General features: G+C 45.0%; 1 protein-coding gene across 7 annotated transcripts; it reads left to right on the plus strand.

Annotated features, from left to right (window-relative positions):
• The first annotated feature begins 619 nt into the window (after positions 1 to 619).
• QRICH1 (glutamine rich 1) lies at positions 620 to 25745 on the plus strand. 7 transcript variants are annotated; one of them, XM_040075923.2, is made up of 11 exons: positions 620 to 765; positions 1742 to 1802; positions 5281 to 5610; positions 13822 to 14838; positions 17122 to 17299; positions 17890 to 18044; positions 18791 to 18905; positions 20234 to 20342; positions 20672 to 20823; positions 21512 to 21602; positions 22372 to 25745. In XM_040075923.2, exons 3-11 carry the CDS (start codon positions 5302 to 5304, stop codon positions 22562 to 22564), a joined length of 2319 nt encoding a protein of 772 aa, XP_039931857.1. In that variant the 5' UTR covers positions 620 to 765; positions 1742 to 1802; positions 5281 to 5301; the 3' UTR covers positions 22565 to 25745. The 7 variants fall into 7 exon arrangements, with proteins under 7 accessions (XP_039931857.1, XP_039931861.1, XP_039931860.1 ...); XM_040075927.2 differs by having other exon boundaries at positions 620 to 694; XM_040075925.2 differs by having other exon boundaries at positions 750 to 815.
• Positions 25746 to 25778: the final 33 nt, after the last annotated feature.

The following is a 25778-nucleotide window of genomic DNA, read 5'->3' on the forward strand; positions in this document are numbered from 1 at the left end:
AGCCCCGTGCGTGTGCCCCTGGACTTAAGTTTAAGTGGAGGGAGACCTTGCTCAGGCCCACGGGCCACCTTAAGCGGGGCCGGGGCTGGGGAGGCCACGCCGAGCACATGGGCACCTTAAAGAAGACCCGGCACGGTCCCACGGCGCGGGGCATGCTTCGCCGACTGCCTCCATGGGGACACCTCGCTGCGCGGTGCCGCCCGGGGCAGGGCGCAGCTCCTCCGGTACAGGCCGCGGAGGCCTCAGCGCCCTTCCCGGGGAGCCCCTGCACCGGGGTCTGGCCCCACACGGGCGCGGCTCGAAGCCTCGCCCCAGGTGCTGTGTGGGAATGCGGGCCGGGCTGCACCCGCATGTCGCGAAGGAGCGGGGCGGCCGCGTGAAGCCCCCTCGCCGGCGTCCCCCCGCGGCCACGCGGTGCTGGTGGCGTACCGGGTATCCCGACTGCCCGGGGTCTGTCCCTGTCCCCGTCCCTGCATGTCCCCACCGCGTTTTCTGTCACCGCGGCCGCACGCCACCCGCCCCCCCCCCCCCCCGACGTAGGGCGCCCCCCAGCGGCCGCACCCTCCCCGCACCCCGCCGTGGCCAGGCCCCTTTAAGGCGCGGGGCGGGCCTAGGGGATGAGCTCTCGCGGGGTTTGGGAGCCGCGCTCTCGCGAGGCTGAGTCAGCGCGCTGATTGGCTGCAGGGGGTTGAATGTAAGATGGCGCCCAGGGAGCTGTGAGGGGAAAAGACTCGGGGCCGAGGCGGCGGCGGCGACAGGGCCGGGGTGAGGCGGGGCCGGGTCACGCCGCGGCGCAGCCGGGCCGGCGGGCCGGGGTAATGCGCGGCGGCGGTGGGGCCGGGTGGGGCCTCCCTTCGGGCGCGGGAGGAGGAGGCGGCGGTTCCGGGGGCGGCGCGGGCCCGGCGGGGAGGGGGAGGGGGCGGCCCCGCCTGCCGCGCGCGCGCGCTTTCCTGGCCCGCGCGGGCGCGCCCCCTGCTCTATCCCCCCCCTTGCACCGGGCGCGTCCCCGTCGCCCCCCCCAGCCCGGGCAGCGAGGCACCGGAAGGCGCGGCCTGTGCGCGGCCCTCGGCGGCCCCGTCCTCGCGGAGCCCCCGACATGGCTCCTGCCGGGGGGGCGGGGGAGGCGGTGTCACGGCGCCGCCTGCGGGCCCGGCCCGGCCGCCCCGCCGACAAACAAAGGCGGCGGGAGCGGCTGGGGCAGTGCCGGGTCCCCGCGGGTGGGGGAAGCCCCATGGACTCCCCGTCCGCGTTCGGGCGGGACAGAGGCTGAGCTGCGGCCGACGGTCTCAGGGCCTAAATACGGAGCTTCGCCTCGTCTTGGCTGAGTGGCCGAGCGGTCCGTAGCGTTCCCGGCTGTCTCTCGGGGCAGCACCAGGAACACCTGCGGGCGGGCGGGGGGGTGGGGAGAGGGTTCTGGATACGGTCACTGCTGCTGCTGCCTTGTTCTAAGTTCTGTCTGCAAGTAACTCCGGTGCTACCCACCGTGCCGCGCCTGTCGCTGCACGGCGCTCTGTGACAGATGTGCTCACACAGTCGTTCTCAGTACCACCAGCCTGAGGGATACGATGGTTACAAATTGGGCATCTTGCAATTCCTCAGTAGGAGCTGCTCGCTGCGTGGATGATCACATCTTGTTTCCTGATTTTTTTTTTGTTAATGGAATACATATTAAAAATAAAATGACTTAATAAAAAAAGAGGAACTGGGGATGGAAAGGGCTTCTTTGTTCTGTCTTCTCCAGAACGTTACAAGTCTAAGAGCTCAGGACAAGAGCAGCAGAAATACATGCAACATGGTGACTGGTGAGTCCAGATTGTCCACATGCTGCAAGTTGTGTGTGTGTTTTCAGTAACCTTAGTCTAAGTTTTATCAACTAACCATATGTGCTCATAATCTTCAAAGAATTTCTTGAACTTACTTCCTGAAAAAAATGCAGTTATGATGCACAGAAAGGAGTTACCTTCCTGTATTGGAGAAACTTATTGCCTGGATGCTCTTTTCTAAATTTTAAAACGCAATATTAAAAATATGCTGCTGAGATCCAGGGAGGGTGGGCGTTTGCAGTTTCCAGTGCGTGTCTGTGGGATAAATGGAATGCACACATTAGTGTGTTTTAATAACTAACAGTAAAAGCGGTGACTGCAGTAGCAAGCTGTGTGTGATGCCCTACAAAAGCCTGTTGAATGCACCCTAGAGTCTTACAGAGGTTTTCTGCCATAAATGCAGGTTGGTTTAGTTTTAATAAGTAAAATTTTTAGGGGTGCAGCATTACATTTCTGAATCTTTCTCTGGATCTGTATCTCTACTGCTGGATAGGGTCTTATGAAGTGCAGTTTTAGGTGTTTCAATGCTTCTAGTTAAGTAATCCCAAGCAGCCTTAAAACCGATAGGAACGATTCCAGGAGACACTGTTACCTACAGGGCCTGTAACTGCAGCTGTCGAGAAAACCCAGGGAGGATCTTGCTGCTCTTCTTGGACAGAATCAGATGCCTTGTGCCATGGTGGGGCTCTGGTCCATGCCTGGCATTTGGAATACTGCAGGGGCTTAGCTTAGTGGCTCTTAGTATAGTAACTTCAAGAAAATGTAAAGGATTTTTTTCTTCCTATGATAGAAGAAAGGAAAGAGATTTCTTCTGACAGCTTGTGAGAGAGGAAGATTGACTAGTAGGGGAAGACTGACCTAGTAGGGTCTTGATTTTGATGCTAACAAGAACTAGTTGAAATGGAACAGCTGTGCAGGGACAAGGATTTGTATTTAAGAAATTAGTGTTTGCTTTGTTCTGCTTCCTGGTGGTCAAAAGAAGTCAGTGGTGGTTTGGTGGTGGACCTCTGCTGCTTATGTTTCTGGGTTTCTTGTGGCCTCTGGTCTCTTACACGGGAGAATGATGTAGCTTGTGAAAGAAGGGCTGGAGTTTAAAAAGTAGAAGTGAAGGCTTACAGCTCCCATTGGAAACAGTGACCCTGCTGACCTCCCTACTCTCTCCTCCTTTGACAAGATTAACGGAAGGTGGGTTGCTGTTCCCTGAGTTGTTACAACATAATAAAAAACAATGGGGGAGCAGGAAGGGAGCACCTGGGAGAGGTGAGCTCGTCCAATTCAGCAGCAGCTGGCTGCCAAAGAGCATCTGTGGCACTTATGTCTGGGATCCTGCTGTTGAAGAACATCTGTGGCATTCATGTCTGGGATCCCAGCATGGCATTCTCGAGGCTTATTCCTCAGAGAAGTCTTCCCTCTCAAAGCTGCATCTGCTAGTGTACCTGAGGGTGAACATAGGAAATGATGATGCTCTTCTGAAAGCCTCACTGTAGTATTGAAGTCAAATACTTAAAAGTTCCAAGTAGAAGACTGGGACAAGTTAATTGCTTAAAATCTGTTTTCCAACCTCGGAGTGTATAATGGAGCATCATGCAGTTAGATGCAAAACACATTTCAGTGTGCGTGCTGTAGGTCTTGTCTGAGTCCCTATGAATGCACTAACATCGTTGTTCTCCCTTGGTTTTACCCTGGGCGTGTGGTCACCTGGGAAGGGGTTAGTAATGTATACTGTAGAGGTATAGAGTACTCCTGGGTGGCTCCTGGAGAAGTGAGTAGTCTTAGTGGTTCTATCACCCAGAGCTGGCTTGAAAATGTCAGATTGGTGTCTCTGAAAGAATGTTTTTTTCTGTCTAAGTGTGGGCTCTACAGGAGCTTCTGTATTTGCAGAGCTGTTGGATTTGCTATGTGAACACCATTATCTGATGCTTCTTACTAAACATTCCACATATTTTAAGAGTATCTTCTGTAGAAGTCTCATATGGCAACAAAAGTGTCTTAAAGACTTCAGAAACCGTAGATAGAACACAAGTTGCCTCACGTGTGTGTTCCCCTTACCTTTGATATTAGTTTTGTTTTCTCCTGTGAGCCTGGTCCAATGCACTAGCCATGAACCTCCGTGTAAACAAAAACTGTGTGTTTGGACTGCTGTCGTATAACAGTGAAGAGAGGTTAGCGTTTGCTTCAGCTCTCCCAGGTTTTTGTGATAACTGCACTGGACTTGTGCAGTGTGCTTGAGTGCCAGTGGAAGCCTAGAGCTAACTCCCATTTTCAAACAGGCAGGCTCATATTCAGCCATACCTGTCTTGGTTCTACTTTGTTAAATCATGCTGAAAGGATACACACAGCTCTGTTTTTGTACCTGTTCTCTTTAGACATACAGTTGTAGTATACGTAGTGACGTCTGTCTGTTTTTCCACCTTTATGCAGCTTGATCTAGTAGTGCTGAATCACCTCTTCTAGTCCTGATCATGTGTTGTTTCGCATCTTTTCACAACTGTCTCAGTATCTGGTGATGTTACAACTCAAATGTATCTATGCTCTATCAAGGCTAATTAGTGCTTTAGAAGCAACCAGTATACTCACTGCAAAAACAATTTGTGGCTTTAAATAAGATAAGTCAATAAGAGAAGAATGCTGTCGGAGTATACCCTAGAGCTGTCTGATGTTCTCAGGTGGAGTCATCTTTGGTGGTGGTATTTTTTTGCTTTCACTTCCTCCCTGATCATCTTAACTTCTTTTTCTGTCTTTCTTTGTCTTCACATATGGCATGTTTCATGTTAAACTCTTCCTGTATTAAAAGGAGGTCAAGAACTGATGCTGCAGTTGCCTTTGTCATTTCCAGAGCTCTGCTTCTCCATGTGTGTAGTTCCCAGTTTGAGGAAATATCTCGATTCCAGCGCTCTCCTTTTGCTTGATATGTTCAAATCGATGAGGCTGTCCTAGTCCTAATAGCAATGAGCTGAATGCTGCATCTGTTGCTCTTCTGTTGTGCTTCCCATTAGCTGCCTAGAATAGAACTGCACGGCCTGATAGAACACACTGCTCAGTTTCCCACCTCTGTGGCTGCAAAGCAGGGCCACATGTATTGATTTCTGAGCCTCTCTCGCTAACAGTGCATGCTGCAAACAAATGGGATGTACAACTGGATTTGTCTGGTACAAGACTTGCCTGGTCTGGGTGAAGTACAGAGCTAAGAGAGTTTACATGGCAGTGAGCTCTGGGAGGAGAATGAGTCACACCTGGGTATCATTCAGACTCCTCTGAGCTGCCAAGGGTTAATCTGAGAAATGTGTAATAGCACAAGATGCCTCATAAAACTAAAGCATCTGTCTTGGGCATCTGGCTGTGCATGTTTGCCAGTTTTCTTACAGTATTTGGTATGAGAGATTAGTTACTGGAGTTAAGAATATCTTTGTATCGAGGGAGTGCTCTAGTTAAGACTTTTACTTTCTCTTTCCTTAAGGAACCCTGAAGATCTTGCAATATGAATAATTCTCTGGAGAACACCATTTCCTTTGAAGAATACATCCGTGTGAAGGCACGAACCATCCCCCAGCACAGGATGAAGGAGTTTCTAGACTCCCTTGCTTCCAAGGGGCCAGAAGCTCTCCAGGAGTTTCAGCAGACAGCCACCACCACAATGGTGTATCAGCAGGGTGGCAACTGCATTTACACGGACAGCACAGAGGTGGCTGGGTCTTTGCTTGAACTTGCTTGTCCCGTGACAACCAGTATCCAGCAACAAACTCAGCCAGAGCAGCAGATACAGGTTCAGCAACCCCAGCAAGTCCAGGTAAGAATCTGAAATCATCTCTGAATGTATATATGGCTTGCTAACTGATGGAGTAGTGCTCAGGGCTGCCGTCTAACCTTAAGCCTCAGACAAGTACTTAAGCGGCAGGGCTAATTAACTTGATACAGAACTGCAATATTTCCCTTTCGTTTAAGGAATTTGGTAGTAAATTGGCTGTCTTGACTGTGCCTCCCTTTGAGCCCTGCTGTAGGAGGAGCCGTATACATAGCAATGGAGTGGTGTCACCTATTGGAGAAACGGTTGAAGGTTCTGGCATGTACACAGCTCCCAAAGCCTTGTGCTCTGAAGCTGCTATAAATACCAGCCCCCTCTGACTGTCTGATTGTTCAGCGTGGCTGTGGGATGGACCTTGCCTTAAAGATTCTTTTTCCTTAATAAAAATCAATAATCTTTAAATAGTTTTACTTGAATATTCTAAAAGTTGTCGTTCTTGAACTGACTTTTAAGTAAGGGAGAAATGCAAGAGAGTCAACTTTAGGATATGAACCAGGGGAAGATACATTTCAGGAAAGGAATTCTAAAGAATGCATATGCATCAAGGTAGATTATCCATTTGCACAGTGGAAGTAGTTGTCTATATTTTTTTTTAATTAGGTATTGCATTAGATATTTTATTAGGTTTTAAGTAGGCAAATCCAGTATCAGAGGAAAAACCAAAACAATTTTATAACTTAGGAAACAGCTTTTGTCCTCATACATTTTGTGATTTGAAGAATTCATAGGTGGCAGGGCATTTACTAGGGCTTTTCTATGATATGTCTCCTAACAGCTGAACTCTTGTTATAGCTGTAATTGTGATACACTTGAGATATGAATCTTTCTGGTTTCTGTAGCAGAATGTAAAGCTGTGAGCTTTTTTTTTTAAATTTTTTTACAATAAGTGAGGGTATGTAGTCACAAATGACTGTAAATAAGGTACTGTGTACTTGCTGCAGTGCAGCAGACTTGTGCCAACAGCTTACTTGCATGGTTTTATCCTACAGCAAAGACAAACTTACCTCCTTCACTGGTAACTCATCTCCAGTTACTCTCTATTGAGTAAATGAATGCTTAACTGGGACTTCTGTAACCTGTTGCCCTACAGTAACTTGTGTTGAAAGGCTTTTGAAGAACAAAAACATGAAGTCTTTCAGACGTGACTTGGATCTCTGCATGAGGCTATTAAAACTGATCGAGAGTGGGTTTGATTTTGCCAGCTAGTATGTTTCCTAGAAGAAGTTTTGTTTTTCAGTAGAAGAGCTAGGAGGGTTGGCTTTTGAGTGCCTCAGCCTTGAAGATGTGTAAAGCCCCCGAACCAGTTGTAAAAGTCAAAAGGAATTCTTTTTTTTTTTTTCCCTCTCATTTTTTTCCTCTTGCTGCCTCCTTTCAGAACTACCCAATGTTCAGGCTTGACCCTTGCAAGTCTTCTAGTAACAGAGATAGGGAAGGAGGTCATATATCATATGCTCCAGAGAAAAATAACCTGGCCTTCTTGTAAATAAGCATTGAGTTGCTGCCAGAGACCGGTTCCTGATTTTTGAACTGAATGACCTGCACCCTGAATATGAAAATCTTCTCATGAAAGTGAAGATTTCAGCAACTTTCCTAAAGAATGTTGTCTACTCTCTTCGTGTTTTTGATGTGCCTCTGCTTTTAGATACCTGCTTTCCCATCTGTAGAGGTCATCTTTACTATTTGTATTGCCTACCCTGCTGCTCACTTTGGGTGACAAATTTGGTACTAGATGTGGCTGCAGCTTTTGTCTGTCAGCAGTGCAGCTGAACTCTTGTGTATTTGAGCAGCTAGCTCAGAATTATCTGAGTTTTTCTGCAAGAATAGGATGGAGAACAGTTTTTTTTACTCTTTTGCTAGAGTGTTTCTCTGTCTTTCAGGATTTCTTATTGAGATATAATTTATGTTAAACCCATGATTTAGAGTTCACTTATCTCTGCACTGTCACTGTGGCAGCAGTGGCAGAGCACATCTTCTGGATAAAGCTGGATTTTGCTGTGACTCTGGGAAGTGACAGTGTTCCATCATAGCAGTGCACCTGCTGGCTCCCTGTGCTGGAATACTTCTTGTGTTGTTTTATGATGAATTTCGGTCATCTGCCGAAGCTTCTTAGCTTTTGATTAAATTTATCATCCTGGTACTTGACTTGGTAATCTGTTTAGTTCTTGCTAATCCAATTGCAGATCAGTGGAAGACCTTTTGAACGACTGTGCTTATGTCTGGCAGAGTGACAATGCTGCTGAAGGTGACTAACAGTATGATCAGTCAGATGACCTCACAGTTGCAAGTGGTGTTGATGATCTTACGATCATAGAGACAGGCAGTGCTCAGATTTCATCCTGGATTTTACTTGCTGTGAACAACTAAAGACAGAGTGTGACTGCTTGCTGCTTTTATTTATTCTGGCAAAATAAATTTTCTCCTTGAAGTTGTCACCTTAAGGTTTTCTTGCCCGAAAGGCTCAACGAAGTCTTACCAAATGTTTATTTTACAGGATAAGTGGATGCAGCTGTTGGGTTATGTACACTGGTCATTGCTACAGTTCAAGTGTTCTGGAGCTCCTTCCACACCCAGTATCACAGGGGTGCCATAAGTGACCTTAAGAAGGAGTTTAGTATGTCAAGTTGTCTTACCTTGTTGTGCATCAGGGAGTGGCGGGGAAGGTCTGTGTTTTGCTCCAGTCAAGTAAGAGTTTTGTCAGCTCTGCTTTTGGTGAGATTTGGTCGCTTGTTGGTCTCGTGCATTGAGGCCATCGAACTGATGATGCTGGTGAGGTGTTGAGTGCTGGCTTGCTTCCCAAATACGGTACTTCTGCAGAGGTCAGCGAACCTCTTGTGCCTCTTATGCAAGAAGCTTTAGCTGAAAGAATATCAGAGGACAGAAAATATCTTTGCTTATGGTGTGTATGGAGAAAATCCTCAGTTTCAGCTTTTGATGAACAGTCAGATGTCTGGGTGGCAAGATTTTCTTGGGCAGGACTTGAGGGGAAGTTGCTATATTTTGAGCAAGATCGTGGAGCTCTATGGGGAATGGTTAAATGCCTGTGTAAAATACCTTTCAGTTAATACTTGTGCCTTTCTAATTGCTCACTTCCTCATGTGTTTACTGTTCAGTCTATTCTGTGGCTTCAGATCTTTATAGGAGGCTAGACATGATTAGTGACACAAGGCAGGGAAAGATGCCCTTAAATAGCTTAGAAAAAAGTCTTATCTCTGGCTCTGCACAGAGTGCACCTTCCCTTTGCTTCTGATGGATGTACCTTCCTCTTGCCTCTGTCCTGGTTTTGAAATTTAGCTTGGAGGTAGAGTTCCTGTTTGCTTACATTTGAAAAACATGCAAGTACGATTTTACTGTGGCAGCAGGTATTTAATTAGCATTTGCTAGGGCTGAGTGGGACACTTCAAAGAGTGATTATTGTCAAGAATGGTGTTTTTGAGGTAGCATCTACTTGTATATGGAAGCTGGCTTCTGTTGCAGAGGTAAAGTGTTTTTCCGTGGTTCATGTGTTTTAACTGTCTTAGACCTAAATCCCTCCCCAGTGTACAGCTTGCCAGCATGATCTTGATATTGTAACTGTTTAAACACACCCAAGGTCTAATTTAGCTGATGGAATTCTCTGATGTTGATGAATGAGCAGAGGAAGAACCTGGAGTGAGAGTCAGTCTGGCAGTTGTTCTGAAAAGCTGACTTGTACCCTTCCCGTAGACCTTGTTTACTTAGATAGCAAAGGACTTCCTGTAAAGTAGTTAAATAACAAGTTTTGACATTTCCTGCTACATCACTGATCAGTCTTCTCACTCTTCACTTACACTTTTTATATCTGTTTTGTACTTGCATGTACACTTTCTAGTGTAACTTCAGAAGGAACTCTTTGTTACAGTGTTCGTTTTTAGTGCTGGACTTGCTTTAGCTTAGGGCTGTTGTTGAGCGAACTGTGTTTTAGATCTTCTCTCCTTAAATTGGGCTAAAACCCCTGAGATTATTCTTCTCATGCTCTCACTAACTTTTTGCCCAAGTATTTGACTTCATGTGGAAGTTTGAGATGTACCTACATTGCTTCTAGGGGCATTTGGAGCAGACTTCGTGCAGCAAGTTGACCACCTGCCCCTTCTTGCTCTTGTAGGTCTGGAGCCTGTCATTTGCGGTTCCTTCCTTACTAAGCTGTAAGATGCAGTTTAGGTTTTGGTGCTGTCAAACTTGGCTGGTGGGCAAGACTAGAATTAAGTTTGAAATAGTCTTCTGGAAGGTATAGTGTAGGCATGTTAATAAGTTTCCAGTCTTGCTCTGGAGATCTGCTCTTGGTGTGTACTACTGCTTGCTGGTTTAAATACAGCTTCAAAAACCAAGATCTCTTTATGGAAAGAGATCAGGTCAGGTGCTCTAGGACAAGCTACATATCAAAAAATCCTTGCAGGAAAGAGTTGCTATGTGTGCTCATTTAGAGTTAGGTTTTAGGATAATCCAGTCAGTCTGCAGATGAAAGAATTAACAAGCAAAGAAAATCTCAGTTGCAGTTCTGAAACAACTGAGTCTGATTCCTTTTTGGGCAGAGAATCCACACAGGGCAGACATGTTATGACTCCGACTTGAGAGTTTGTCTATCAGCCATTAAGAAAAAAGTTTTGGCAACCAGGCTTCAGATGTTCTCATGGTCCTGGGGTTACTTACTTACTCTTTGCATTTTCTCAGTTCAGGACAGAATATGTTTTTGGGCTTGATGTGACAGAAGATTTCCTTTAAGGGCATTTAGTTCTGCCCTCCTGTTACAATACAAAGTTGATTTCTGACATTTTTGATTTTCTAGGCAGCTTGTACTTGATCCAGCTTCCAGCTACTTTATGATGAAAGGGCTTTTCTCTGTGTCATGGTAGCCTGCTAGGAGGTGGTTCTTTCATGCTGTTGGATCCAGACCTTTGGCAATAAATAGTATTTCATTACTGGTAACTTGGCATATTCCTTTCTTGCACCAGTAACCCAGGAATTGCCAGCATAACATGTTTTTGCTTTAATCTTCAGCATAAAGAAGATTTAAAGTCCTCCCTGTTGATCTTGGCCTGTAAATTTAAAACATTCCCCTTTGTGCAGAGTCTTTAATAAAGTCATCTGCTGCTGCCAAGTGTAATTCTTTGTCTAACTTGCTATCTGAAAAAAAAAAAAAAGGACAGTGAGATCAATATAAGAAGCCTCTGGTCTCAGACCAGGTTAAAGCCTGTAAGTCCAAAATGAATGCTTATAGCAGTCCTGGATACAACCTACTTGGAAAGAGGGACCAATCTACTGCAAGACATAGTTGTTAAAAATAGATGTGTAATTTACAGGGGATGCATAATGTGTGGTAGGTAGAGCTCCAATATCCTTTTAAATAGGACCACTCTCTAGTCAGAGGCATGATGCCTGCAGTTTGGAACATGGAGAACAAGTGTTTCTGGAATTTGACTTTGTATTGGTTGGGTTTGGACTCATTCTTTGGGTGTTAACAATAACAGAGTGGTCTCTAAAGCAATAGCAAGACATCCCTGTTGTAGGAGTTAGGATTTAGTCCTGGGGGAGTTTCAGAGGGCCTCAGGGCATGACTGCTCATCTGTTCAAAGTGGTGGAAGTTGCTGCTGACTTTCAAACACTGTAGGCTCAGGCCCTGTAACGGTTCGAAGCTGTGCCAGGGGAGGTTTAGCGTGGATGTTCGGAAGCATTTCTTTACCAAGAGAGTGGTGAGACATTGGAACAGGCTTCTGAGAGATGGTTGGTGCCCCAAGGCTGTTGTTACTGAAGGGGCAGTTGGGCAGTGCTGTGAATGACATGCTGTAGCTTATGGTCAGCCCTGAAGTGGTCAGGCAGTTGGACTAGATGATCAGTGGAGGTCCCCTCAAACTGCAACAGTCTGTTTACAAGAGCAGAAGGGAGCAAATGCTATCTTGTTCTATTTGTTCTTAGACTGTGCCTCTTGCTGACAATGCCTCTTTATTAAACCAATTCCGTTACCTTTCTGATTGTGCTTAGGTGATAAAATTGTTTCAGTGCAGAAGGAGACTTTGGATTCTTACTGCTAGCAAAAAAAAAGTCTTTTCTTTGTATATGTTACAGCACTCACAGGAACTGTAATGTAAAATTTTGTGTGGAAAGAAGGTGGGGGTGCTTTTAAGGTGCTCTCAGTCAACCTCTGCAAATTCTGAACACACTACAGGAGTACAGGACAAATTATGCATTTACCTCTGAACATAATTTTGAATCCTAGCAGATAAAGGCAAATGTTTCTTGTGTGAAACTGAAAATACCAGTGCAATAAAACATGTAATTTCTTCAATCTGTGGCCTTTGCCTTGCAGGTAATCTTTTGAACAAGGACTTAAATTTATAATAAGGACCATATTAGTGATTTTAAACTGAAATATTTTGGAGAATTCTTGCCTTAGGTGTGTGATTGCAGCTGGCTTTCTTAAACTGAACTCTTACCTGGGATCCATGTTTAGACCTGTTTGCCCAAGGCAGTTCTCACACTCCAGGGCAGAATGACATCAAATAGAACTGAGGGAACATCCCATAGGTGAGTTCATCTTTTCAACTGACTGCCTGATCAAACCACTCCTTGATGCAGCTTTTTAAACTGTCATGCTGGCATAAGGTCACATGCTTCTTGTTACCTTGCAGGAAATGGCTATAGAGTCACCACGTCATCTGGATTACAGTATACTGCACAGAGTTCCCAGAAGGAACTATACCCTATTTTTCCTGGAAATAAATTAATTCTTAACAGGAAGTGACTTATAAATCGGGCCTGCAAGTGGGGGATTTTGCTACCCCAGGTTTTTCCGTAGCAACTCTTCATTGTCTGTAAATGTGTCCTTAACATTTTTCGAGACTTCTTAACAGCAATGCTGGGAAGTGAGATTTTTGTGCACAGCAGGCCTGCATTGTAGTTCTTTTTGGTGTTGCCAGGCTCTCTGTGCAAGTACTACTTTCGTCTGCCTGACTCCAGGAAGTGAGGTAGAAAAAGGTGAGAGAACTGTGAGTAGGAAGACATGTAGTCTTGCATCTAAATAAGTCCGTGTCGGCTCCAGAAAGAGGTGTTGAGTAATTAATTTCCTCCCTTAAGGTAAAGTTTTAATGAAGCCTGGAGAAATAGATGATCATGAGTGCCTGGGATATTGCTTCTAGGACAAGGCAAATGTAACAAGTTGCCTGTGTAAATGTGATGAAAAGTGGAGAAGTGTCTGGACAAGGGATGTGAAGCTATTAAGACCTGAAATTTGTGCTGGGGGCTACCTTCGACTGCTGCTAGGTGTTGTGGCAGACCTTGGACATTAATGAGAGACAGTGTGATTTTATTTATTCCTCTAAAATAAAAGGAACTGGTTTAGAATCAAGTCAACAGATTTTGTCTGTGTTGTTAAGCATTGTCTAAGTTCATGAGCTAGAAAATACGACTGAGTAGTTTGGACAATAAATGGCATTAAATGGGATAAGTAAATAATGAAAAAAAGGTTGGTCTTAAGTATTGTTGCCAAAGAAATTCTTCTAGAGTTTAAAAAACATGCTGCAGCATAGGCCGTTAATGCGTGACAGAGATTGAGGTTGAACTTGCCACGTTCTGCATTGACACCTGCTTGAGTAGTGTTACTATTAATGATAGGTTTCAAAGTAATATTCCTGTGCTTTATGAGGAAAGAACGGAGTGTTGGTTTCGACTTACCCATATTTCTTATTGCCTGTCACCAGCAAGTGATCCTGTGGCCATCTTGGGACAGGGGTGGGCAGCAGTAAAACAATCTTTAGGGTATTGTAAGAATGAGGCAAGCTCCTGTGATTGTAATGTGAATGACCTTAAAGTCTTGGTATTGCAAGACCTGTGCTAAAGTAACATTTTAGCAATGCAAATAGCTTTGAAGACTCTTGGATTCCAAGGATGGAATCTGTTGGCTTGAGCCCTTAGAGCTTTGAGGGTGGGGATGTAGCTCACGTGCTGTTCTCTCTGTACTGAGCGTCATGTGCAATGCCGAGCAAACGCATCTAGTGTATCACTGTTATCAGCCAGGCACTTCTAGAATAACTTGATTTCATTTTTCTGAAATCTTTACTAATGAATTAACACATGGAATCAAAATTGAGCATAAAAGACCTGGAGCATAGATCTTGAGTGACAGACTATCTCTGCTGAATCACTGACGTTTGCTGATCTCTGACTGGTGCCTTGGTGTCGTTGCAGGTTCAGGTCCAGGTCCAGCAGTCACCGCAGCAGGTCTCCGCCCAGCAGCTCTCTCCACAGCTCTCTGTCCATCAGGCTTCAGAGCAGCCAATACAGGTCCAAGTGCAGATCCAAGGCCAGGCGCAGCAGCAGGCGTCCCAGACAATACAGAGTCAGTCTCTTCAGAGCCCCAGCCCATCACAGCTGCAGGCAGCTCAGATCCAAGTGCAACATGTGCAGACTGCCCAACAGATCCAGGCTGCAGAGTTACAGGAGGAACACATACAACACCAGCAGATCCAGGCCCAACTTGTGGCAGGACAGGCCATTACTGGTGGCCAGCAGATCCAGATCCAGACAGTCGGGGCACTGTCACCCCCACCTTCTCAGCAAGGCTCCCCACGAGAGGGAGAGAGGAGGATCAGCTCTGCGAGCGTCCTTCAGCCGGTGAAGAAACGTAAAGTGGATATGCCTATTACTGTATCGTATGCTATTTCAGGGCAGCCGGTTGCCACAGTGCTGGCCATTCCTCAGGGCCAGCAGCAAAGTTATGTCTCTTTAAGGCCAGACTTGTTAACAGTGGACAGTGCCCATCTGTACAGTGCCACTGGGACCATTACTAGCCCCACTGGAGAGACGTGGACCATCCCTGTTTACTCCGCTCAACCGCGTGGTGACCTTCAGCAGCAAAACATAACCCACATTGCCATCCCTCAGGAGGCCTACAATGCTGTCCACGTCAGTGGCTCGCCCACAACACTGGCTACAGTGAAGCTGGAAGACGACAAGGATAAGATGGTGGGAAGTACTTCAGTAGTGAAGAACTCTCATGAGGAAGTGGTGCAGACTCTTGCTAATTCGATCTTTCCAGCACAGTTTATGAATGGCAACATCCACATTCCAGTGGCGGTGCAGGCTGTGGCAGGGACATACCAGAATACAGCACAGACAGTGCACATATGGGACCCACAGCAGCAGCAGCAGCAGCCTACACCCCAAGAGCAGGGGCAGCAGCAGCAGCTACAAGTCACTTGCTCAGTAAGTTAAAACTGCCTCTTGGTCTATTTGTGATTAACAACTTACAAATGGTGTGGAGAGGGAGCATGCCAACAGACAGCTGGTGTCTGGGAAGCGGAGATGCATCTGTCCCAGAAGCCCTGAACGTGTCACAGGGCACTTTACTCCTGATGGGTATAAGACTTTCATGTGATAATGTTGGTGCATAGTTAGAGGATTCTGTACTTTCCAAAAGAAAGTACAGTCTTGATCTTAGTGTTAAAAATTAATGGATGCATACTGATTGCTGGACTCTTCATAGTGGGTATTCTGAGATCTGCAGTATTTTCCTGAGCTGTTCCAGGGGTTGCAGTGGACAGGCAGGGATAATTGTAGCTAAATAAGGTGTGCTAATATGTACTAGTCATAATCAGTTACTTTGTGTTATGTTGCACATGGAGTCCACAGCATATCCAGTGCCCAGGTAAAGTATTGAAATTTGACTAGTTGTGAACAAACTTCCTGGATCAAGCGTACTTTGGGGTACATAAAGTATTTAAAATAAAATACCCTAAATACATAATTCCAGGAGGGATGTACTCTCTCTCTAGGTGGGCAGTAAAGCTGCTAGAGGTGAACATCACACTTTTGAGACTTGACCCTCTCAAAACTGTGAAACTGAGAAGGAATTTGCCTGCCTGCTCTGTGCTGTCCTCTGGCATTGTGCTTCTAGGGGATCTGGGCAAGTTGCAGCAATTTTTCTCTATTTGTGAAAAATACAAGTTTGTTAAGAAGCATCTGCCAGTTCAGCAGGTTTACATCAACCCATGTTCAGCCTTCACACTGGACAAGGTGTCTGTGAGGTCAGTGCAGAAGACTGCACACTGGATTGGGCTGATGGAGGGAGTTGGCTCTGGAAAGCTTTCAGCTCTCTGGAGAGTTATGTGGCTGCACTGTGGAGGAGAGCAGAGGCTCAGTCCAGGCTCCTACAAAGACAAGGTGTCAGTTCACCTTTGGACTCTTTAAGGCAGAGAGGCTTTGCCTCACAACTTAGTTGCCATCTGCCTTGATTAAAGCTGGGCCTTTTCAGTCAGTCTTGCTGCAGCTGTGATACATTCTGCAGCTGCAGGGGCTGATAAGCAAAAAGCTAGTAAGACCTGATGCAGAGAATGCTGCCTCTTCCAACCAGAGGCAGTTGGAAGGCTCCAGTCTGAGACTCTTGCATATTTTGCTGTATTTTTTTATACTAAGTAAGCTACAGGTTCTAAAAGTCTCTGTGCCATTTTCATATGCCATGGTCTCTAGTACAGTCAGAGCAACTTCCACTAAGATTGACACTTAGCAGTGTCAAAGGAGAAGCTGCTTTTTGGAGTAGCTCTTAGGAAGGAAAAAACAAGACTGTTTTGATATAAGAACTGCTTTCTGTAACATTCAGGGTGCCAGTGGGAGTTTGACTAAGGTCTGTAAAGCTGTTAATTGGGATAGCTATGAGACTCTGGGCATGAAATTGAGAACCTGTAGTGAAGAATGCAGAGTGAGTGGAGGTGAAGGGCTTGCTGCAGGTTTTACATTGGTGCTACTGGTTGCCTGACAAATAAGTTTCAGTTGGAGATTGAAATTCTTGGTGATCTAAGGTCCCGCTGCAAAGTAAATTTCCAAGGGGTCTGGAGATGCCTTAGGTGTGTAATAAGTCATGCAGTCACTCTTCACACAACAGTAGCTAGTCCTAGTAGTATTTGGTATTTTGAGAACATTGCATTTTAATTGAATTGATATTTTGATGCTGTGTTCTAGTCTTACTGCTTTATACCTTTTACTAGTGAATTAATCTTATTCATCATTGATGATAAAAACAGAATGTATTTATTCTGTGTGCCTGTTACATACTGCTTAAAGAAGAGAGTCTGGATAGGGAGGGATGCTAGTGGTGTATGGCATGTGATCGTACCCGGGACCTACCTCAGGGCAGTCTAGGTGTGGAGCAGCAGTGATGAGTAAAGCTGGTGGCACTTTCCTGTTCAGGGGCTGGTGGTCTCTGTGGCCTGCACTTGTAGTGAGATGGACTTCAGACTTCAGTGGTGATTTAGCGTGAGCTGAAGATAGATCTGTCTATTCAAACTGAAAGAGTTTTTGGAGTGTAGAATATTCTTTTGTGAGCAGCAATTCAGGTTGGACAGCAAAAGTTGGATTCCTTGGATGAATTTCTTGTTGGGAATGTTGCAGAAGGTTGATATCCAGGGGCTACAGGTATTGTGGGATTCTTGTTTTTTGTCCAGCTGTTGCATATTGAAGTGCATAGGTAACCTGAAGTGTTTTCTTTCATAGGCTCAAACTGTTCAGGTTGCTGAAGTTGAACCACAGCCACAGCCGCAGACTTCACCTGAACTTCTACTTCCAAACTCTTTGAAGCCAGAAGAAGGTCTTGAAGTGTGGAAAAGCTGGGCTCAGACCAAGAATGCAGAGTTGGAAAAAGAAGCCCAAAATAGACTAGCGCCTATTGGAAGTAAGTGTCGTGACAACGTGGCCTTTATTTCCTTTCAAGTAGGATTAGGAATGACTAAAATGTTAGGTGTTTACTGCTTTGGATACATCTCTTTTGTTTAATCAGTGATTGTTCCTAAATTTAAATTTTCATTTACTCTGCAGTACTAATAGTGTATTCCCAGTGCCGTAGGACATGTATTAGCTCTGTGCTGAGCCTCCTTGAGCACCTGGGCTGATAGCAATAGAAAAGGGCACTGCATGACTGTGGTGCATGGACAGACTGTCTGGCCAAGCTGGTAGAAAAGTCATGGAGTTGCTGTTTTCCTGTTGCTGCAGGGCAGCATTTCACTGGGGACATGGTAAAAAAGGCAATGTCATGCATTTGGTAGGACAGAGGATCTTTGTATCAAACTCTTGCCTGTTTTATATTTTAGTATTTCTGACAGCCTAAAAGATCTGTATTTATTTCAACTTGCTTTACTGTACTAGGAGAATGAGGTAGTGCTGGACCAGCCAGATAGAATGGATATGTGGGAAATCTTTCCTGAAATGTTAGGAAGTAATATGGCTTTATGACTTAAATAATAAAGCTTTGTTTTGTTTTTCTAGGGCGTCAGCTGCTGAGGTTCCAGGAAGATCTCATCTCTTCAGCTGTAGCTGAGCTGAATTATGGTCTGTGCTTAATGACACGAGAAGCTCGAAATGGTGATGGTGAACCCTATGATCCAGATGTGCTCTACTATATCTTCCTGTGTATTCAGAAGGTAGGATGGGACAGCTCTATGTGCTGCAGAGCTGTCCATGCTGTCAGCATGTGTAGGGGGACTCTTGGTTATAAAAATAGAGACTGTGGCAGCAATTTTATATGAAAAAAGTCTCTTTGCTTAAAAAACCTTGAAAACATTAGATGACTTGGCTGTCTTAGGGCAAGCAATGCTTTTGTCTGAGTTAAGTTTGTGAATAACTGAGTCCAGTATCACAGTAAAAATAAATAAATCCATTTAGCTTATTTTGGTGCGGGGAGAAGGGTTGGATGATGTTTGGAGAAGTTGTCAATGTTAAGACTTAAATCTAGTTGAAGCTCTAACAGGCAAGAACTTAGCTTTATGTGCTATGGGAAGTATGAGCTTTCTGTAAGATCTGCAGGAGTAGAGATAAACTTGGACTGGGAAATTGAGCATCCTTCTTGTTAGTCTGAAAAAGTAGTGTCCAGTAGTCATGTGAAATAACTTGAAGTGAATACATCTGAAATAAAAGGTGAAATCCGATCAGCTTTACTTTATAAGGTGGTTTTTCCTTTTTCTGCCTCGACATTCCCATTATAGCAATGGCGATTACCTACCCAGTACTGGCCTTGGTGCAAGAGTTCTCACTCTTCAAGTAAACTGTAGTAGTCTTCAGTGCTATGCAATAAAATGCTCGACTGAAGATGTGGGCCCTTAGGATGAGGTCTGGTCTGAGGAATGCACTTGCTCCTGCTGTACTGGCCTGTGTTGTGAATCTCTTACAGTATCTCTTTGAAAATGGCCGAGTTGATGACATCTTCTCAGATCTCTACTATATTCGGTTCACTGAATGGCTGCATGAAGTTCTTAAGGACATACAGCCCCGTGTTTCACCTCTTGGTAAGGGCTATAGTTTAAGAACTTTAAAACTTTCCAGAGCATGGAATGTTTAAACTGAACCTACCGTGTGAGTGTAGTCTGAATAGCAATGCTTTTGAAGTATGTAACATCCCTAGGCTAGCTAATGCTGGTCAGGGAGAAAAATGTTGTGTTTGCAGTAATGCTGGGGTTACTGCAGTTGTCAGGCTCAAACTCTGGCTGTCATTGAGCATTATTTGTCAGTCACTTGTTACCAATCAGAAGGCACATTGTGGGGACTTTGTAGTGTCATGGAATTGGCTTACTTGGCAGCCAGCTGATCCTTGATTTGCATCAGGTTTCCTCATCCAAAGTGGTAATACATCCTGCCTCTAATATGTATTGCTTCTTTTGGAGATAATGCAGCACTGTCATAGTGTCTTGTAGCCAGATGGATACTGTCTGCAGGACCAACTGAGTGTCAAACGGAAAAAAAAAAGAGTGATTAAAACCTCCAGTGCTGCAATTAGTTGCAGCTCAGTCTCGTGTTAAGGGGATCATGGCAGCAGGGAGGGGGAGCAGTTCTAAAAGAGACAGGTTTTTACAGAGATCTGTATAAGCACTAGATAAGAATTGCATTTTCTGAGCATGGAAACCCCGTTTCTCATTGCTTCATTTTCTTTGATATATTTGGACATCAGTGAAGAAGTTACTGCTTATGTTCAGAAAAGCAGCTGATATAACTTAGACTAGGTGGCTAAGTAGCGCCATGAGTTTTGGAATCCTTTTGTTTTCAGTCTGGCTGTTTGATCAGTGCTTTGACATTCCACAAGCCCCAGAGTTCATACTACTGTCTGGTTTTTTTGTTTATCTGTGTATTTGAAGTGTATTATTTTTCTTCTACACAAAGGGGAAAAAAACCCCTGAGAATCAAAGGATTACTCATGTGTCCAAGTACATCACTTGGCACCGTGTACTGACTGAAGCTCTGTACAGGGCCAAGAACTGATTTGTTACACTGGCCTTTCTGCTCTCACATATTATTGGATTAAGAGCATCTGCATTGGAGTCGAACCAATAGTTAAAAGCTGTTTAAATGCATGTTCTTTTCTCTATGGGCTAGGATGTATAGGTATGTTGCACAAGCATACTCTCCACAATTAGAGGTTGATGGATACGTACAAGTGTTTCCTAACTGTACCTGCTATTTAAAAAGTTATTTGCAGAGCGCTGAATCTTGGAGTTAGTGAGAATCTCCTCTTCCTCCTGATGAGGTTTTTATACTATCCAGTACTTACAGACTGGAAAATGCTGCCTGTGCTGATGTTGTGCCTGTCCCCTGGCATGATGGTGACTTCTGATTATTGCAGGTTACATCCTCTCCAGTCATGTAACAGAAGAGATGCTGTGGGAGTGTAAGCAGCTTGGAGCTCACTCCCCTTCCACCTTGCTCACTACACTGATGTTTTTCAATACAAAGTAAGTACTCAGGTCTTAGGGAATCTTGGGCAATAAAAGAATTTCAGATACCTTAACAGAATTAGTGTGAAACTGCTGCACTGTGTAGGGCAAAATCATGAGTTTCAAATGGTTGCACAGAGCCCACTTGTAGCTTCATCAGATAAAGTGAGCTATCAGAGGGCAGACTGAACTGTGACTTTTGTATGCTTTGCTGCTGGAACAGTCCTTAGCCCAGTGGTTGCTTTGAGCTTCAGCCCGCATATGATGACTAAAGATAACTAGCTTGCTGTTGTGACTCTGTCCTTTGTTTGCCTCTCAATGTCCTGTGTTCTGTTCTTGCTGTTTAGATACTTCCTGTTGAAAACAGTAGACCAGCACATGAAGCTGGCCTTCTCCAAGGTGCTGAGGCAGACCAAGAAGAACCCTTCTAATCCCAAGGATAAAAGCACGAGTATCCGCTATATGAAGGCTCCAGGCATGCACCAGACAGGACAGAAAGGTAGTGTCTAGGAGGTTTCTCTGGGAATATTTTACTTACTTGGGCTTGAAGAAGTGGATGAACCTGGAGATGTTTGCAGGTAGGGAATCCAAGGCTCTGCCAGTTAACCTGTAGCCTGGCAGTATGCATTTTTCATGCATTCTGTCCAAGAGAGGTTAGTACCTTCTGGTCATAACCCTGGGGACATCCCTTACCTGAGACATGTGGGACTCATCAAGAACTAAGGTTAATTTTTTTGTTACTTTTTTTTTTTTTAATGGGCAAAGAGGCTATTGGGTGTAAGTGCTTATGAAGAGATGGAGAAAATTCTTTGGGAGGGCTTCTCTTACCTTGATTCATGTGAACTCATACAGGATTCCTATGTAAGTAAAATTTATCCTCCTAAAAGCACAGGATGCAACTGAGGCTTTGCAGTCTTAGTAGTCAGATTTCCCTCATTTGCACGCTGGTAGAGGAGAAACGGAGAGGAGATGGATGGGTTGTGATCTTCAATAGCCTTTGGATGAAGCAAGCTCTGCTTAATGCTTTAAGCATTTATAGCCAGGTGCCTCTCCCCTGGAACAGCCATATGTCTCTTGCCAGCTCTTGTACGGTGACAAGGTGCTGCAGTGTTGAGGCTCTGTGGTACTGCTTAGTGTGCTGTGCTTACACAGAGTGTCTGACAGACTTCTGGGGGGCTGGTTTGTAGTTACAGATGACATGTATGCAGAGCAGACCGAGAATCCAGAGAACCCCCTGAGGTGTCCGATAAAGCTGTATGACTTCTACCTCTTCAAATGGTGAGAGCTCTTGTCTGTGTGTATGGTGCTTGTCTTCTGTGACTGGGAGCTGCACCCGTTCCCTGGCATAGTTTTCAGCGTTGTGTGATACTGCTGGCACAATTTCTGTATTTCCATAAATTTACTTAAATGGAGAGGGGTGTTGATGTGAGAGAGTGGGATTGACTCTGATGGCATGTAAATTGAATTTTTGGGGTATTTAAGAGACAAATCCTGATTTGTGAACTGGCTGCTCTTAAACTTGGACATTTGCTGTGTTGGCATGAACTTGTTCTTCTGCTTGTGAGTTGCAAGTCATCTGTAAGCATCCACTACTGAAGATAGGATTAGGATCCTATTCAAACCAGCTTCTGAACAAAAATAAGGACCTGCTATGGAGATTGGAGGGTGCCTCAGAGGACTCATCTCTAAATTATGGTGGTTCTGAAATTTATGTAATTGTTCATTTGCACAGATGGATCTGCAAGTAGCCTGAATGTGTAAATACCCCATCCTTTCTTCACTCTGAAAGACCCCTAAAGCCATGTGTGTGTTATGCTTACCAGTGTGAAAAAATAACTACTTTCTTGTAGCCATCACCATGGCTTTTTAACCTTGGCATATCCTAAAACTTTAGGATGAATGTTGCCCCTAGGTGTATCTCTGTACCTTCATGTGTCATCAGCCGGATGTTCACTGTCAGGATTTGTGAAACCCGGGGTGAGGAATGGTGGTGTCTCTCTTCCAGGACATTTTGTTAGTCTGGTTATTTCTGATCTTCCTCACACAGCCCTCAGAGTGTGAAAGGCCGGAATGACACATTTTACTTGACACCGGAGCCAGTGGTGGCCCCCAACAGCCCAATCTGGTATTCCATCCAGCCGATCAGCAGAGAGCAGATGGAGCAGATGCTCACCCGGATCCTGGTGATACGAGAGATTCAGGAAGCTCTTGCCGTGGCTAATGCCAGCACCATGCACTAAGGCATCCTTCGTGGCTCAGATGGGGTGGGGCCGGGTGATGGGGGAGGGACAAACAAAGAGAAATTGTACAGACTTTTACACTAAAGGAGATGCCTAAGTTTTTGGTTTTTTTATTGGTGTAGTTATGAAGCCCTTTTAGGCTTCTTCTCTTTAAAAGAATCTAAAGGAAAACCTACCCATTGTGTATCCTACCCAACACACCAAACTGTTGGAACCATTGGAGGCTGCATATCCCCTGCGAGCTGGGAGCTGTGGAAAGCTGCTGGTTGACTCTGGTTTTTTTTATGATGTAGAAAACATGAACTACAGGATTGGCCTGGTTGGCTGTGGCCTCTGTCTCCTTGGAGCACATGCAGCCTAGAGGGCACAGAATGATGGATGGACCTGCTCAGCCAGTGGAGGAGAGGCAGGCATCTTCTTTTCTTGTGCTTGGACGTTAATTTGCTGTTATCTTGGAAGAAAGAGGAGAGAGTGAACTGCAATTATGATTTATACAAAAAAGCAAACCAACAATTTCTATTCAGACCTTTAAGTGACATTTTTAGATGTTAAAAGTACAAACTTTACCACACTCTTCTTTTTTGGCCTAACATTGAGGCCTTAAACCTTGAGGCTTCTGTGCCTGATGGAATTCTTGTAACATACACTTGTGTATCATATAAAGATACCACCCTGTTTCTCTTATGTATTCTTACTCTAGTTGTTTATTAAGAATGACGAGCACGTCTTTTCAACATGCCATTGAACAATGTGTCTTTATTTGGGGAAGAGTGAGCTGTGAGGGTGGGGGGGGTCATTATACAAAGATCAGTATGCAAACTGGTTGTTTTCATCCCTGTTCATGCTTTCCAGCTCAACTCTGCTGGATTTCTTTCACCCCTACAACTTATGAAGGTAGAAGGGCATACCCTTCTGTTGAAGGAGCTGAATGTCTGCTTGCTGATGGAAGCTCAGTGCCAGGCTAGGAACATGGGATCTGTGAGACCAGATCAGACTGTCCTAATGTTCTGTGTCTTTACCCCTAGGCAAATCCCCCTCTCTCCGCCTTTTCAAATGCATCACAACAATGACATGATGGAGGGGTAGTGGAGGGAAAAGGCCTTCTAGGAGCAGCATATACTTACTCCTGCTGTTTAACAGCCTTCTCACAGTTTTCAGCACAGCTGTGTAGTTTTTGGCATTGTTCATGATCATAATCCCCAACCCTGTAGCCTTGCCTTGCTGCATCTTAAATGGTTGCTGTATTTTATATGATTAACAAATAGTCTGCTTTTTTGAAGCCAGCAGGTAGCCAACTCTGCTTGAAATGGGAGATCACTTGCCAGGCTTGTTACTTGTGCCACCAGCTTCTTGAATGCAGAGAAATTACTCTGCTTCTTGAATTTGTCTTCCCTACTTCTCCACCACATGTCCCTTCCCTGTTCCAAAATACACAGATAAATACTTAAATATATATTACAGTAAAAGAACTTGAACTTCTGTACAGGCAAGCAATTTTCCTGAAGCCTCTGTTGTCCAGCACCTGTCTGTACTGAGAAGGAAGGTCTGCTCTCTCTGTTGGTTGTGCAGAGTGTAAATTGATGAGAGTAGCCAATGTTCCCCGTCTTTGTGGTTGTGAACAGTGTTGAGGTGTGCAGCTTAGAGAGACTTCCCAAGCCCCTGATGCTTGATATTGACATTGGTGTTCTTGAGGAAGCAGATGTGCTTGAGTTAGCTGTCAGTATGAGCAGTTTGTTCCCTCTACAGGACTCTGTGCTCAAGTAAGTGCGTGCAGAGAGGTGAAGTAGCAATGCACTGTTGTTTTGTTTTAGACTCTTAGTGTCTGCCCTCAGAACCAGGCCAGAGGAAAACAGCCTAGGATCAGTGCCCAGATCGCAGTGGGTAAGCTGGGAAGATAGCGCCTAGGGTGGGTGTAGTGCTGGCAGCAGGTGCTGTGACCTCAGTTTGTGTGCTGGGAACCAGCAGTTGCCTCCTTGTGGGGTGGCTCTTGGGATCACCAGTACTGCTTCAGCTGTCAGAAGCCTCTAATCCTTGCACCATATTGTAGTGACTGGCATGTCCATCTTGGCCCTATTTTAAGGCTTTGAGGACATGGTTGGGACAGGCTCCCAGTATTCCAAGCAGTTGCATGTGCCTGCTGCACAGGGTGTGCCCAACGGCATGCACACAGTGGCTTTCCCTTCCTTTTGGGCAGTTTTTCCCATCATCAGAGCAGAGTTGGAAAGCCTGCTGCCTTGGCTGTCTCCATCAGAAATACATATTAAACAATCTGCCAGATACACACTCTACCAGTTGCTTTACTGGGCAGCCTTGAGAGCCACTTCTTAACACTAAAAATTGACAGAAGCTGCAATCCCTGACAGAACTTTAGGGCAGTTGCAGGTTGGGGACAAAGAGGAACTTCAGCTGAGCTTTCTGGGAAACAAAATTCCATGTTATCGTAAAATTCTGGATTGTGCACTTTCCTTACTACTCTTAACTGCAAGATGATCTCAAGTCTGTAGGGGGAAGAGTTCTCCTTGGAGGATACTGGTTAAGAGCAGGGAGACTAGACACATGGTGAGCTGTGGAGTTCTCCTGATGATTGGTTTTGTCCTGATGGACTGGAGTGTTTCCATTCCTTTTGCATTGTCTGCATGTACGTAGGAGAGGTTCTGCTGGTGCAGAAGTGGACTGCTGCACTGTTCTGTACTGTCTCATCAGAATGTCCACTGTGTTAACTTCATTCCCTATTTTTAGAGACAATCGATATACTGTGACTTAAGGGTTGTTTTCCTCGATCTGACTTCTAGTCTGTCTCTCTGAAGCTAGTTTAAAAGGTACAGTATTTCTAGAATATAAATACTATGTTCTTTGATAGTGAAGAACATGATCTGCTCCCTTGTAGGGGCTCATAGGAAGACACACACAGAGTAGCACAGAAGAGTGCTGTGGCTTAGGGTTGCTGTCCACATTCTGGGAAATGTTCCCAGTCAAACATGTAAAATAGCTTTTTAACACTTTCCTATAACCAGCTTGACTGTTGCTTAAAGGGCATTTCCCCTTGGCTCTGAGAGTGCCAAACTGCTTGTACTGCTCTTGTATGTGTGTATATACTGACAGGAACTCTCTGTGCCCTATGCCTTGTACGAGATGGGCTGAAAATGCATCGACCTTTAAATAAATAGAGCTGAGAAGTCAAGCTAGAGACCGTGTGTTGATTTCCAACTGTGCC

The sequence above is a fragment of the Hirundo rustica genome, chromosome 12, assembly GCF_015227805.2.
Source record: "Hirundo rustica isolate bHirRus1 chromosome 12, bHirRus1.pri.v3, whole genome shotgun sequence".
Classification (NCBI taxonomy): domain Eukaryota; kingdom Metazoa; phylum Chordata; class Aves; order Passeriformes; family Hirundinidae; genus Hirundo; species Hirundo rustica.

Bases quoted from the DNA above. Each gene is read 5' to 3' on its own strand.
- QRICH1 (XM_040075923.2), top strand. From the start codon at position 5,302: ATGAATAATTCTCTGGAGAACACCATTTCCTTTGAAGAATACATCCGT. The intron at 14,839-17,121 runs GTAAGTTAAAAC...TTTCTTTCATAG, and splicing joins AGCTACAAGTCACTTGCTCA to GCTCAAACTGTTCAGGTTGC. The intron at 17,300-17,889 runs GTAAGTGTCGTG...TTGTTTTTCTAG, and splicing joins TAGACTAGCGCCTATTGGAA to GGCGTCAGCTGCTGAGGTTC.